Here is a 15,531-nt window from a genome sequence, read left to right as displayed (position 1 = left end):
CAATTCCGGTACTGTTGTCAGCATTGTTTGTTGTATTCAGATTAAGGTTAGGTTCATAAAAAAAATTGCTGAGAACATGATGTTTTCATGTATGTGCATATGATGATAATGGTGTATGTGCGAATACGTTTTGTTGTTCCCAAAGACAGTTTCTTTTACAGAATTTCAAATTTGTCATTTTCACAGAGCTCTGTGCAGGTATGATTGATTAAAATAGGTCTTTTTTTGCGACTCATATTTTAAAGTAAAATATACGAACATATGAAAGTTGTCTTCTCATAGGCATTAACTGCATTATGACACAAATATTTGCTAAAAATGACTGCCTCGTAATTTTTTTAGACACGTGCCATAGGTCAGTAAATTATAATGTGTAAGAGCCTTTATTACAGTTAGTCGAAACGTTTTTTTAAATATTTATATTCCGAATCGATTGAAATTGCGTCGTGGTGTACCATGACAGTCTTTGCTGCTGAAGCAAATCTATGACCCCTAAGACTTAGCGTAAATAATTACTTTTGTCATTGCATATTAGCCTGTATAATGGTGTGACGCTTGGCATCAAAGTCTCAAGTTCATATTCAACCACGAACAAAGATGTTAATTTTCTGAATAATTTCGAGGGAAAAATTTTTCCCTCGAAATTATTCAAATCAACTTTACAGGGAGTTATACCTGATATCTTGATTTGCATGTTAATTTTCTGTTTATATAATTAAATATCTCAATAAAGTGCGATGTCATGCTGATACCATTCTACAAGTGTAAGTTGATTCTGCACATAGATTCAAGAATCGAATGAATCTGAAATGTTACATAAATATACTATGTCCATAAATTATTGGATTATGTAAGACTATATTAAAACTAATACAGAAATACATATTACCATATGAAGTTTGACCTTAAATGCATTTCATGTGTGCCCATGTGTGACAGGCAGATGTCCTTATCCCATTCTCGCCAAACCTCGACGTAAACAGTCCTTGATTAAACCCCACGGGAAGAAATCACACTGTGAGATCTGGATGGCCATGTGGGCAGTGTTAATGCGCCTTCTCAATTCCGGAACTTCGCTGGAAGTGGAGGGACGTAAACGCCCTTGAAAACCCATAAGAAAAAAATCACACAATGATATCCAGTGAACAGGTTGCTATGTGTAGAATGTGTTGTCTGTTGTCGTCCGTCTCTTCAGTAGCACTTGGCCTCCCCACGTGTCCTTTTCCTTAATGACAAATCCATTATCTATCGCGAAACTGTTCGTGCCACTTTAGGGTTGACGACGCTGAAGGACCAGGACGTCCAAATTGCTGTTGGGACACGCAGAGAATCGCGACAACACTATTACTTAACAAATATTCGAGTACACACCAGCTAAGACCTGTTGGTAGGGCAGCTATTTTCTCCAACATTGGATGTCTGTCTTTTCAGTGTTAGTGAAAATACAATATAATCGGCCCGTAATGTTTGTTAACAATGTACCGTAATTACTAGTTATAGTTAATTTTGTATTCAATATCTTGGACGTATTTTTAAATGTTTTTGGCGGGCACAATTCCCGCGGTTTAGATTTGCCTCAAATACATCAATGTTCCTATGATTATGTCTCGTGATGAGAATATTGTACGAAATGGAAATATGAAAATTGGAAATTTATCTTTTAAAGAGGTGGAGAAGTTCAAATATCTTGGAGCAACAGTAACAAATATAAATGATACTCGGGAGGAAATTAAACACAGAATAAATATGGGAAATGCCTGTTATTATTCGATTGAGAAGCTTTTATCATCCAGTCTGCTGTCAAAAAATCTGAAAGTTAGAATTTATAAAACAGTTATACTACCGGTTGTTCTTTATGGTTGTGAAACTTGGACTCCCACTTTGAGAGAGGAACATAGGTTAAGGGTGTTTGAGAATAAAGTGCTTAGGAAAATATTTGGGGCTAAGAGGGATGAAGTTACAGGAGAATGGAGAAAGTTGCACAACACAGAACTGCACGCATTGTATTCTTCACCTGACATAATTAGGAACATTAAATCCAGACGTTTGAGATGGGCAGGGCATGTAGCACGTATGGGCGAATCCAGAAATGCATGTAGTGTGTTAGTTGGGAGGCCGGAGGGAAAAAGACCTTTAGGGAGGCCGAGACGTAGATGGGAAGATAATATTAAAATAGATTTTAGGGAGGTGGGATATGATGATAGAGAATGGATTAATCTTGCTCAGGATAGGGACCAATGGCGGGCTTATGTGAGGGCGGAAATGAACCTCCGGGTTCCTTAAAAGCCAGTAAGTAAGTACATCAATGTTCCCTGTCATTGCTTTTTCACAATTTGTTAAGTTTGTCTTCGGTAGTCTAGTGGTTACCATACTAATCTTTGTGTCTAAAGTTCGCTGGTTTAAATCGTGCTCAGGACGATAAAATCCTTAGCCTGCCTTCTTTCGAAAGAGAATTTGAGGCTAGGAGACTCCTGTCAGACCACCATCATAGGGTCAGGCAGTAAGCGCAGTAAGTTTGTTTTCCCCTTCAAATGTGTGAACGTTTGTACTAATCTTTTTCTTAGTTGTCACAAACACAAATATAAACCTATTGAACAAATGATGTACTCCATTTTTACCTATGTTATTCAGTTACATTGGATTACTGACTTTTTCTATCTTTATATTGCTATTTATAATGTGTGTTACAATTTGTTCATTTCTCGTGTTCCAGTTTGCAGTAAACCTGTTCCGTACACTTCCTCCCTCCAGCAATCCAAATGGTGCTGAATTTGACCCTGAGGAAGACGAACCTACCCTGGAGGCTGCATGGCCACATCTGCAGCTTGTCTACGAGTTCTTCCTCAGGTACGACACATGTCTGTAACAAAACTTTCGGGACGAGACAGTCTTGATTCTTGTCATGATAAAAAAATATTATTTCTATATTTTCACAGAAGTGCATATTTTTAGCATTCTTGTTATTGAAAAAGTTGTTCAGTTATTCTGTTTGTGCTCTTTCTGAAATCTGAAAGTAATTTATTCGGCAATGATGCACAGTAAATATAGTTTTATTTAAAAATGTATGCGTCCTTATTTGAAATTAAAAAAAAAAAAACACAATGATAGTGAATTGTGAGAAACATACGACTATTTTCTTCGTGATTTATTATGTTACATAGATTAAACTGACAAATGAAACTGTCTGGTTCCTATTAAACAAGATCATTTTACTCAAAATTATTTCTAATTTTCATTACAATTTTAGCCTTAAGTTTTTACCCCCATCAGCTACTGCACTGACAACAAACAGAAGTTCCTTAAAGGACTGTCAGCCACTTACTTTAACCCACCTTCATGTTTCTTTGTAAAGGATTACTGATTGCTACTTGTAAACTCCCTTGCTCATGTGGAAACAAGATCTAACAAAAGTTCAACTGCAAAGGAAAGGAAATGCTTAGCTTATAAAGTACTAATTATTTATATTTAACATGTGTATCAGTAGGGGATCTTAATGTTTTGTGGCCTTAGGCCAGTTATGTTTGGAGGCCCCCCTCTCCTTTCCAGTAAATAAGGTTTTATGCACTCTGTAATAATTTGTTATGAATATGCTTTGTCATAAGTTTATAAATGCTGAGTGAAAAAAGTATCTGTTGACTTAATCTCAAAATTAGTAAATTAATAATGAATTAGCAACAATAATTCGTTTCAGTTAAGTTTTATTGGTCTTACGTAAGTTTTAAAATTGGAATTTGCAGTGCAATAAGTATCATTAATATTACAAAATTTGTAATAGGTGTTTCTTTTTTACAAGTCCACTCGGCATGTGTCCACGGTAGCAAAGTCTTCATAGTAACGCTCTTTTATGAATGTAACAAGCTGAAGTGTCTCAGATCTATAGAAGAGTTTGTTATATAGTTCTTTACTGTTTTTTGGAACACAGAACGACCTCTCATAAGATGCATTACATGTTGTTATGCACAAGAAGATTCTTAGTTACAATGTTGATATTTCCAACTGGGAAAATTTCCCGCAATTTTGAAACTCCTCTTGGAGTAAGGCCATTTTGTGGATTCCACCTCCTTCTTATCCCCTCGTTCTATGTCCTAGATTGACCTAGTGATTAATCCACCACAGGTTTACATTACTTTTAAATTAATATTTTCGTAATCAGAAAAAAACATGACAAATTATGAGATTTTATGGAAAAATAATTACAGACACTGCAATCGTACAATTTGTAAATGAATTCAAATGTTTTAGAATTTCACAATCATATAAAATAACACTAAAGAAAAGGAATTGCATGAAGCAAAGTAATGGGGAGTTGGAGAGGAAGTCAACTTCGTGATTTCTTTATACAGAGCAGATGGTAACCTCTGCACCAAACTTTAAGAGGTGATTCTGTGTGTTAATATAACAGAATTTTTATTACACTTTTCCTTTGATAAAGCACTGTTAAGCAGGAAAAAAAAAAAAAAATAGTCCACCCAATGTTTGCAGCACTCTATTGTGGTAATGGCCTGAGAGAAATGGCTGATTGCTATACAAGCAGATAGGTAAAAATAATCTTAACTGTTAATGTCTGGAATCTTTTTTGCAAATTAAACTGTTTAGCCATGAATTTAAATTAAATAATAGCGAAAATCGTTTAAATAAATCTTGCAACCCAGTGCACATCACATGTTACCGACTGAGTACAGCAGAGGGGGAGGGGAAGGTAAGGAGTGCAGACCATGCTTGCTTGCAGCAGCAGTGATGTTACCAAATGCTTCATACTAGAAATATAACAATTTCCTCTAAAACGGTGAATGTTAGAGAAAAAACTTACATAAATTTTTCAAATTTCTCTCTTCATGACCTGTGCATTACCAGTTTCATTTTGGTGCAGATGTTACCATCCATCCTGTATATGTAATTGTCATTTTCCCGAATTCTCGTTTTTTTTTTTTAAATTGCAATTGTCATTTTTATACGATATTCATAAGTCTCTCCCATGGAGGTTGTTAGCCATTCACCGTGGCAACCCAGGTTCGATTCTCACCTGGATCAAGGTGGAATTCATGGTAGATGAAGTGGGTGTTGAGAGTTTTCCTTCGTGTTCTCCTGTTCCCCCTCAACATTATGAAAATCAATCCATCTAACCTCCACATTCCATCGTCCTTCACACTGCAAGGTTCCGAGCCAGGCCCCCAGGACAAACAAAAAAAGGCTAGAAAGATAAACAAATTGTACATGTTGTGTTTAATAAAAATAATTATTTTCCATAAACACATATTGTGTTTAATAAAAATAATTATTTTCCATAAACACATATTGTGTTTAATAAATATAATTATTTTCCATAAGAATCCAAGATCATCTTGCTATCACTATATTTTAACATTTTTCCATAAACACATATTGTGTTTAATAAATATAATTATTTTCCATAAGAACCCTAGATTATCTTGCTATCACTATGTTTTAACATTTTTCCATAAACACATATCGTGTTTAATAAATATAATTTTTTTTCCATAAGAACCCTAGATCATCTTGCTATCACTATATTTTAACATTTTTCCGTAAACACATATTGTGTTTAATAAATATAATTAATTTCCATAAGAACCCTAGATCATCTTGCTATCACTATATTTTAACATTTTTCCATAAACACATATTGTGTTTAATAAATATAATTATTTTCCATAAGAACCCTAGATCATCTTGCTATCAATATATTTTAACATTTTTCCATAAACACATATTGTGTTTAATAAATATAATTATTTTCCATAAGAATCCAAGATCATCTTGCTATCACTATATTTTAACATTTTTCCATAAACACATATTGTGTTTAATAAATATAATTATTTTCCGTAAGAATCCAAGATCATCTTGCTATCACTATATTTTAACATTTTTCCATAAACACATATTGTGTTTAATAAATATAATTATTTTCCATAAGAATCCAAGATCATCTTGCTATCACTATATTTTAACATTTTTCTATAAACACATATTGTGTTTAATAAATATAATTATTTTCCATAAGAACCCTAGATCATCTTGCTATCACTATATTTTAACATTTTTCCATAGACACATATTGTGTTTGATAAATATAATTATTTTCCATAAGAACCCTAGATCATCTTGCTATCGCTATATTTTAACATTTTTCCATAAACACATATTGTGTTTGATAAATATAATTATTTTCCGTAAGAACCCTAGATCATCTTGCTATCACTATATTTTAACATTTTTCCATAAACACATATTGTGTTTAATAAATATAATTATTTTCCGTAAGAATCCAAGATCATCTTGCTATCACTATATTTTAATATTTTTCCATAAACACATATTGTGTTTAATAAATATAATTATTTTCCGTAAGAATCCAAGATCATCTTGCTATCACTATATTTTAACATTTTTCCATAAACACATATTGTGTTTAATAAATATAATTATATTCCGTAAGAATCCAAGATCATCTTGCTATCACTATATGTTAACATTTTTCCATAAACACATATTGTGTTTAATAAATATAATTATTTTCCATAAGAATCCAAGATCATCTTGCTATCACTATATTTTAACATTTTTCCATAAACACATATTGTGTTTAATAAATATAATTATTTTCCGTAAGAATCCAAGATCATCTTGCTATCACTATATTTTAACATTTTTCCATAAACACATATTGTGTTTAATAAATATAATTATTTTCCATAAGAACCCTAGATCATCTTGCTATCACTATATTTTAACATTTTTCCATAAACACATATTGTGTTTGATAAATATAATTATTTTCCATAAGAACCCTAGATCATCTTGCTATCACTATATTTTAACATTTTTCCATAAACACATATTGTGTTTAATAAATATAATTATTTTCCGTAAGAATCCAAGATCATCTTGCTATCACTATATTTTAACATTTTTCCATAAACACATATTGTGTTTAATAAATATAATTATTTTCCATAAGAACCCTAGATCATCTTGCTATCACTATATTTTAACATTTTTCCATAAACACATATTGTGTTTAATAAATATAATTATTTTCCATAAGAACCCTAGATCATCTTGCTATCGCTATATTTTAACATTTTTCCATAAACACATATTGTGTTTGATAAATATAATTATTTTCCATAAGAACCCTAGATCATCTTGCTATCACTATATTTTAACATTTTTCCATAAACACATATTGTGTTTAATAAATATAATTATTTTCCATAAGAACCCTAGATCATCTTGCTATCACTATATTTTAACATTTTTCCATAAGAACCCTAGATCATCTTGCTATCACTATATTTTAACATTTTTCCATAAACACATATTGTGTTTAATAAATATAATTATTTTTCATAAGAACCCTAGATCATCTTGCTATCACTATATTTTAACATTTTTCCATAAACACATATTGTGTTTAATAAATATAATTATTTTCCATAAGAACCCTAGATCATCTTGCCGACTCTCACTATATTTTAACTTCAAAAAGTACAGTTGAAAGTAAAATAAATCCCAATTTACTGTTTTTATATCATACTTTCTTATAAAGTCTAATTTTGTAAATGAAAGAGAATTGAATGTCTTAATTATCGGATGTGGAAAAATAGTCACATTGTTGACAGACGCCCAAGGTTGCGTGTTCGATCCCGGCCCAGGTTGATGGCATTTAAGTGTGCTTAAATGCGACAGGCTCATGTTAGTAGATTTACTGGCATGTAAAAGAACTCCTGCGGGACAAAATTCCGGCACATCCGGCGACGCTGATATAACCTCTGCAGTTGCGAGCGTCGTTAAATAAAACATAACATTTAACATTTGTTGACAGTCATTGGATTGATAACTTTCTGCAGTATTAATCGAAATTTTGACTTCATTTCCTGAATGTCTTTAATCTTAGATCTATATTAAATCATTACGAAAATTAATTTAAATTATATAATGACGAAGTGGAACCAAAACTTTTGTCCAAAGATTTTCCATGTACAGAGTGCTGTATCTATGCCTATTCAGACCGCTATTATCCTTGGAATTTGTGAGGTGGAGTATTGGTTACATGTGTATGCCAGGGCCAATAGTGCCTGTTTTACTTTCTCCTGAAAGTTTTTAAAAATGTCGTTCTGTAAAAATAGAAATAGTTTCTAGAGATATTACTGGTATAATTTTAAAAGTCAAATGTATGGATTTGGGAAGTAAGTTATTTGTTTAGTTTCTCTTGCGTGAATAGTACCATTTTTATATTTCTGTATTTTAAATTAAATCTATTGTGCAATATTACTTAAATATTTTGTGGTTAGACGAGATTTTATAAGTGCATAGATATTCACTTCTATCATCATTGATTTGTTATGTGTTCTTTAGGAAATCTAATTAACATAGTCTAGGGTGGTATGAAAAAATTTGAGGCAATCTTAATTTTTCATCATGAATTTAGAAGTCAGTGTGATTGATTTTTCACAGATTTTTGGAGTCTCCTGACTTCCAACCTAATGCTGCCAAGAGGTATATTGACCAGAAATTTGTTTTGCAGGTAAGATTAAGCATAAAACAGGCAAGTTAAACATATTCTATGATAGTCTTGATGATTTACATTGCACCATAATTATATAATTATTAGACTTTAAAGTAGTTGCCAGTTTGTTCTATCAGTGTAATAAAGTGAAGAAAGCAACATCTATAATAGAAATTGTATCATTTCCTAAAGTGTTATAGATTTCAGGAGTATTTGTTGCGTGGGATAAACAATTGAATAAAACACTTTCATTCTATAGGGTTTGGTAATAATTGACATTCTAAGAAAAATGTAGGTAAAAACAAGAATTGGAAGAAAAACTCTCTATGTGTAAATGGAGTTAACTGATTTTGTTCTGTTTAGAAGCCTCGGTAGGTATAGTGTTATATAAAGAAAAACTATAAACCATCACAAATATGCTGCATTATGTAAAAGTAATTATTGAGTTATTAACATTAAATAGCTGTCTAGTAATACCCTTAGGGCACAATGACTGTCATATCCATGTACGGCTGTAGTAATATTCAGAATGCTCTTTGCTTATGCTATCACATAATCCCTCCAGCCAATTTTCTTTAAGTTAGTTTGCTAAGTGCTGAAGTACTACATTGGTTATCTTCTGCGTGCAAAACTTTGTACATTTATTTCGGAATTCCACTCTTCTTGCATTGAGTTCGTATAAAATAATTCTTTGTATTGTGCAAATCCTAACTGCTGCTAATTAAAAGTTGTGTATAATTAAAATCAAGTGTGATACAATTGATGCAGCATACAACAATTTAATAAGCTGATTGGTTTACGAGATCAAGTGAGTCGCAACATTTCAAAACTTGCCTTATCCACCAAAAATCATAATTCAGATTATGCATGAGTCTTAACTCCTTTTTCCAACCAGAAATGAGTATGTTCATCTAAACACAACAAAACTTATTCAATTCTGTACAAAAGTATGGCTGAAATATGACTAACTCTTCAGAACTTGTCTTATCCTCACCTATTGCCACAACAGCACTCGCCTTATTCATGTAACCAATAGGGGCCTCATAGCCACATCAGTCAACCTTCCATCGGATCGTGAATTTGGCATGATAGAAAGAGTTCTGAAGGAGAGGTCAACAATGATCCTGAAGAATAGACATCTTTGGAATCTGTGGATGGATGTTTGGTAAGGATTTTGAGGTTCGAGACTGGAAAGCAGGAGTTGGATCCATCATGAAGCAAACGTCTTCTTGGCATGTTAAGTTTTCGCATATGAAAAGATTCATTCTACATAGAAACAAATGTGATTCCGTGACTCTTCAAGGAGAATGTAGTTACAACAGCGACATTGGTATCATGGAAAGTGTTCTGAAGAAAGGTAAACAAGTCGGATCTTTGGATACTGGTATTGTGACATTTGGGTTCTTTTGAAAATGGCCAAACTACGAGACGTGGAAAAGTTATTTCTTAAGCATTTTGGCAAGGAGTGGATGACAGATCCTTCTCTGGAGTTCTACAAGAGGCTTCTTGATGGACCAGCAGTTCACACCGAAGAAGATGAGGAAGATAGTTTTTGTGTGCAGCGAATGTAAAATGGTTGATGAGCTGCAGATTTTAAGCAAGATTGGTCTTGGCATGTTCAATGTTGAGCAGTTTATACTATAATTCTGTGTTATGTTTTCAATATTATTACTCACTTGGGAATACTGTATAGAGAAATAAGTACCATACTAAATTTTGTATCAAGATGCTGGACATGATGTTGAATTGGAAGCGATTTATTGTGCTTTTCTTTTGTTTAAATACCAGTTTCATTAGTCATATGCAATCATAATTCAGTCATATGCTTTGAGTATCCAAGAAACCGTTCTAAAGGAGAAAGTCTTAAAACGATTTTTTTTTTCAGTTCCTGAAAATTTTAGAAAAATGAATATGGCAAGTTTTGAAAAGTTGCGACTCAAGTGACTATGTATGTGCAAAAAGACTTTAAATCAAGCTCTTCCTTGTATGACAGTTGCTATAACTGCAAACTAATAAGTATATTTATAAGAAGTATAAAAATATATACAAATACATTCCATTAAGATAACTTCCAAACATTATTATTCAAAATTATTTAAATAATTTAATTCAACTAAACTTGAGGATGTCTTTAGTGACGTTAAAAAATCACACATTGTGCATTTATTAGTATTTGTTACCTCACTCGAGGTATACCAAAAAAAAATTCATTTGAGCGTGGCTTATCTTTTCATTTATTAATTTCAGAAGAATATTCTTAACAAGGAAAAAATCCACTTTTTCAATGGGCTCTGGCCCACTGCTGACAGTTCACTATTTTATTACGTCAACAAGTTCTGGTCTTACCCTTGGACTAGCTCTTGTATCATTTCTCACCCAACAGATGCAGTATCAATGTTTAGATGTATTTGTTATATTCAAAGGCTAGTATTGCTGGCTCCAGAAATCTTTTGAATATAATTATATCTTTTGTGCCTGCATATAATTAAGGGAAGTTCTTCACAAACACTGTAGATTATGAAGAAATGTGTTGCAGCCAAGGTTTCTCTCATACTGGTGTTCTAGTCTCATCAGCTGTGACAATAGCAGAAGTTAATATTGAAAATTATTTATTATCTTAAACGATTAAAATTTTATTTGTAAAGTTTTCGTCAAATATTTGTGAAGTAGGGGTCTCAGAAAATTGAATAAGAAGTTCTTGGATGAAATTTTTGAAGTCAAGGTGCACTTCACTGTAGTTTACAGTAATTAAATATGGGTTATTGAGCTCATGTTTTTAATTGACTAATAAACTCAAAAGAATAATTATATCAATATTTATTCCAGTTTTATCGCATTAGTGGGAAAAGATAGTATTTATGCATTATTTTTGCATAAAATCACCACTTCACATACTCATTCGTTCAGTGATTCAATGATTGCAGTTTATGAAATTTTTGGCCATCATGTGATTTGAATTCATGTGATTTTTATATACACCGTATCTGGACTAGAGGTATCAAGAAATAATTGTTCACCATTTATTAACAGAAGGATATTTTATTATTATATGTTTGGCACAGGATGCAGAAACTGTCCAAAATTTTATTTTTATAACAACAATGCTGGAAATCTATACAACAAAGCAAGAAAATTGAAGAAAAAGAAAAGGATATGATTTATCATTGTGATTTATGTCATAAATTGCTAACAGTCAACATTAATCACCCTAATTGAATATAAAATGTGGACACCACAGCAAAAAGTGAAGTGTGTGCTTTGGCTTGCTGAATTTAAATCTGTTACCAGAGTTTGATGTTGATTTCGTTTATTTTTTTTTTAGTAGGTTATTTTACGACGCTTTATCAACAGCTTAGGTTATTTAGCATCTGAATGAAATTAAAGTGATAATGCCGGTGAAATGAGTCCAGGGTCCAACACCGAAAGTTACCCAGCATTTGCTCATATTGGGTTGAGGGAAAACCCCGGAAAAAAACGTCAACCAGGTAACTTGCCCCAACCGGGAATCGAACCCGGGCCACCTGGTTTCGCGGCCAGACGTGCTGTTACTCCACTGGTGTGGACGATTTCGTTTAGAAATCAATGTGGATACATCTACGTCGAAATTAATTTTGCAGTGGGATAGAACTCTTATAAGAGACAGGATACTTGATTCCACAAACAGGCAAACATCCTGAGAAAAAAATAACTAGAAACGGTCGATCATGTACGAACTGCATTCAACTGGAGCCCAAGGAAGTCCATTAGGCACGCTAGTCATCAGTTACAGATTCCCAAATAAACTGTTCATAAACGACTCAAATGTGCATGCAAGCTCCAGCTTCTTCACCACATTCAGCCGAACAATAGAAGATTAAGAGAAAATTTTGCGACTGAAATTATGAAACGCATTGACAAAAAACACTTCATATCTTGAGAAAGTGACATTCAATGAAGAAGTTACATTCCTCTGTGTTTAAGTTATCCACCATAACTGCTGGATATGAGGGTCCGAGAACCTTCGTGCTATAGTGGAACACCAAAGAGACACGGAAAAGTTAATGTTTGGATGGGGTTAATGCACAATGCAATTATTGGTCCATTCTTCTTCTTGGAGAAAACTGTGACTGGGCACAGTTACTTTGATATGCTAGAAAATTTCGCTGTCTCAAATCTCCCATGGCTCAACATTTCAACAAGACGGTGCTCCATCACATTATTACCATGATATCACCAATTTCCTTCATAGAAATTTTCCCTGTCAGAATGGAAGAGGCGGACCTAAAGCATGGCCACCAATATGTCCTAATCTGACTCTGTTGGATTTCTTCACATGGGGTTTCATCAAAGACTTTGTGTATCAACAACATCCAATCAAAAATTTGTTACAGTTGAGACAACACATCAGGTTAGCAATTGACCGCGTAATGCCTCAAATGTTGCAAAACACTTGGAGGGAATTGGATTATCGTTTGAACATTTGCAGATCAACAAGAGGTGCTCATCACATATTCATTATATGAGGTCTCGCCACCCTCAGCTGAGAGGTTCCGGGTTCGATTCCTGGTGCCGGAACTAATTTTTCTTGATATAAAGGTGATAAGAGGTGCTCACGTTGAGATATACTAAACTGGATGTAAAACTTGGAGAGTTTTAAATAACATTAAAACAAATTTTCAGTTAATTACTCTCACGGTTAAGTCAGGTTTTTCTTTTATTTCTTAAGATATCTGTAGGCCAGACATGGTGTATTTGTGCAAGCAAGTGAGTTTCAAGGAAAAAATCGTTCTTATGTCAAAAATTCCACGGGTTTCAGGAACATAATTTGAAAATGTGAAGTGTGCGTCATTATTTCGAGCATCTGCTGCAAAGAACAGGTGCATGCACTTCTACTTTCAATCACGAAAGCAGCAGCTGACAATTTACCAGCAGATAGCTGATTGTAGGAGACAATAGACATGAAAAGATGACAGGCAGCAGTGTTTGTAAAGAACTCCCCCACACACATACACCACATGATATAATAGTAATCTTCTTTTTTCTTTTTGCTATAGTGAGAAGTTATAATTTAATATGTTACTTTCATTCAGCTGTTGGAATTATTTGACTCGGAAGATCCAAGAGAGCGGGATTTCCTGAAAACGACATTACATAGAATTTATGGTAAATTCTTGGGGCTGCGAGCTTATATTCGAAAACAGATCAATAACATATTTTATAGGTGAGTAAATGAATAAAGATAATATTGATTTGTGAAATTTTCATTATTTTATATGCCCATTTTCAACTTCACAATTACGTTTGTTACAGGTTTATCTATGAGACAGAACATCATAATGGTATAGCAGAATTGCTAGAAATTTTGGGAAGGTAAGTGTTACAGTAATCTAAGAACGGTCGGATATAATTGAAATGAATTTTATACATATATATATATATATATATATATATATATATATGTATTGGGTAACAGAGAGATAAATAATAATTTTGAATCTTAATTTCAGCATTATTAATGGCTTCGCTCTACCACTGAAGGAGGAGCACAAGGTATTCTTATTGAAGGTGCTGCTTCCATTACACAAAGTGAAATCACTCTCGGTGTATCACCCACAGCTGGCCTACTGCGTGGTACAGTTCCTTGAAAAGGACCCTTCCCTCACAGAACCTGTCATCAGGTGTCTGCTCAAATTTTGGCCCAAAACTCATTCACCAAAAGAGGTAAGCAGACCAATATAAACTGCACTTAGAGACATTAATGGTGGTCACCACAATGAGAGGTTTTGGGTTTTTGCGCCATGTTATAGATAAGAGCCTGTCATTTCGGAGGTAGATTTCTAGATTTCAAGGAAGCTCAGGAAAGGGGAACGTATCTCTTTGTTCCATTAATCTTCAGGATCGAGCATAACTGAACTCTGTAGGGAAAACATTCAGACTAATGAAGAAAATGGAAAGATTTCAGAAAATTCCACCTCTCTGGGAAGGTGTTTGCAATAATACGAAAATTAACATTTCAGAAATTAATGCACTTACCATTAACTACTGGGTGTTCATTTCAAAGTGTGTCATGATGTCACTGTTGTGAGTCAGCGATTTGAAGCGAGTTTCAGGTTTTATGTCAGAGAAGTTGCCTATTAATCAAGGTGTTCAATCTGAACTTGAGAACGTGTACAGTATAACTTGAACGTCGTAGCAACAGATGGCGGTCTGTACGGTCTGTGTGCTACCATAACCTCTTTCAAACTGTGTTTTGCGCAGGCAAGTCGTCGTAGTGTATTTGTTATTGATCGCGTACGGCAACATTTCACAATACAAATCAAATGCTCCGTGTCCATGTTGACCGTCGAAGTTAATGTCAACAATTACGTAAGAAATCGTCATATCCCGACAGTAAGAAAAAAACCCACCTCAGTACATGCTTCCAAACAGTTCACATTCCTGCCACTACCGGTGTTACCGTACTTATCGGTAAGTACTCTTCAGAATGAACGCCATACTTGCTAGGCAACTTCTCTGGCATATAGGTAATACGCCTCTGCGGAAGTGTAGGAAGATTGAATTTTCTAGGCTCATCGGCTAGCCACACGACGGATTACAGTGAGCAATGACACATTTTGAACTGAACACCCAGTATATGAGAGAAATGTTAACAGTGTACAAAAATTTGAACACTTCGGAAATAAATGCACTGAACTGGATCTTTATGGGGAGAATATTCATACTATTATACGAAAAGTGTTGTTATTATTATTGTTGTTGTTGTTATTATTATTATTATTATTATTATTATTATTATTATTAAATTTGATTTTTTTTGTTTCATTATATACTACGTGAATTCTATGCTTTTTTTAGATTGCTTGATTTTATTATGCCAAATTGAATTTTACTTCATTCTATGTTTTATTTAAGTCAAATTATAAAGGGTTAGATTATCTTGGTGCTATGTTTTTCATGTCCGTTGTAATCAAAATTTTTATGGTCTAGTTACGTAAAAGAAGAAACAGAAGTACACAAAT

The 15,531-nt window shown here is 33.4% G+C and overlaps 1 protein-coding gene across 6 annotated transcripts in view; it reads left to right on the top strand.

Moving 5' to 3' along the window:
* wrd (Protein phosphatase regulatory B subunit well-rounded) overlaps window positions 1–15,531 on the top strand; it is a 309,843-nt gene that overhangs the window by 266,649 nt on the left and 27,663 nt on the right. For all 6 annotated transcript variants that reach the window (XM_069819094.1, XM_069819093.1, XM_069819092.1 and 3 more), the window contains 5 exons: window positions 2,714–2,847; window positions 8,482–8,551; window positions 13,603–13,733; window positions 13,823–13,882; window positions 14,020–14,233. In XM_069819094.1, coding sequence (XP_069675195.1) covers window positions 2,714–2,847; window positions 8,482–8,551; window positions 13,603–13,733; window positions 13,823–13,882; window positions 14,020–14,233 — 609 coding nt within the window. The remainder of the gene's footprint in view (window positions 1–2,713; window positions 2,848–8,481; window positions 8,552–13,602; window positions 13,734–13,822; window positions 13,883–14,019; window positions 14,234–15,531) is intronic.

Source organism: Periplaneta americana, chromosome 2, assembly GCF_040183065.1.
Source record: "Periplaneta americana isolate PAMFEO1 chromosome 2, P.americana_PAMFEO1_priV1, whole genome shotgun sequence".
NCBI classification, from domain to species: Eukaryota; Metazoa; Arthropoda; class Insecta; order Blattodea; family Blattidae; genus Periplaneta; species Periplaneta americana.
The sequence above is the reverse complement of the archived record's forward strand: the minus strand, read 5'-3'. Positions and strand labels throughout refer to the sequence as shown.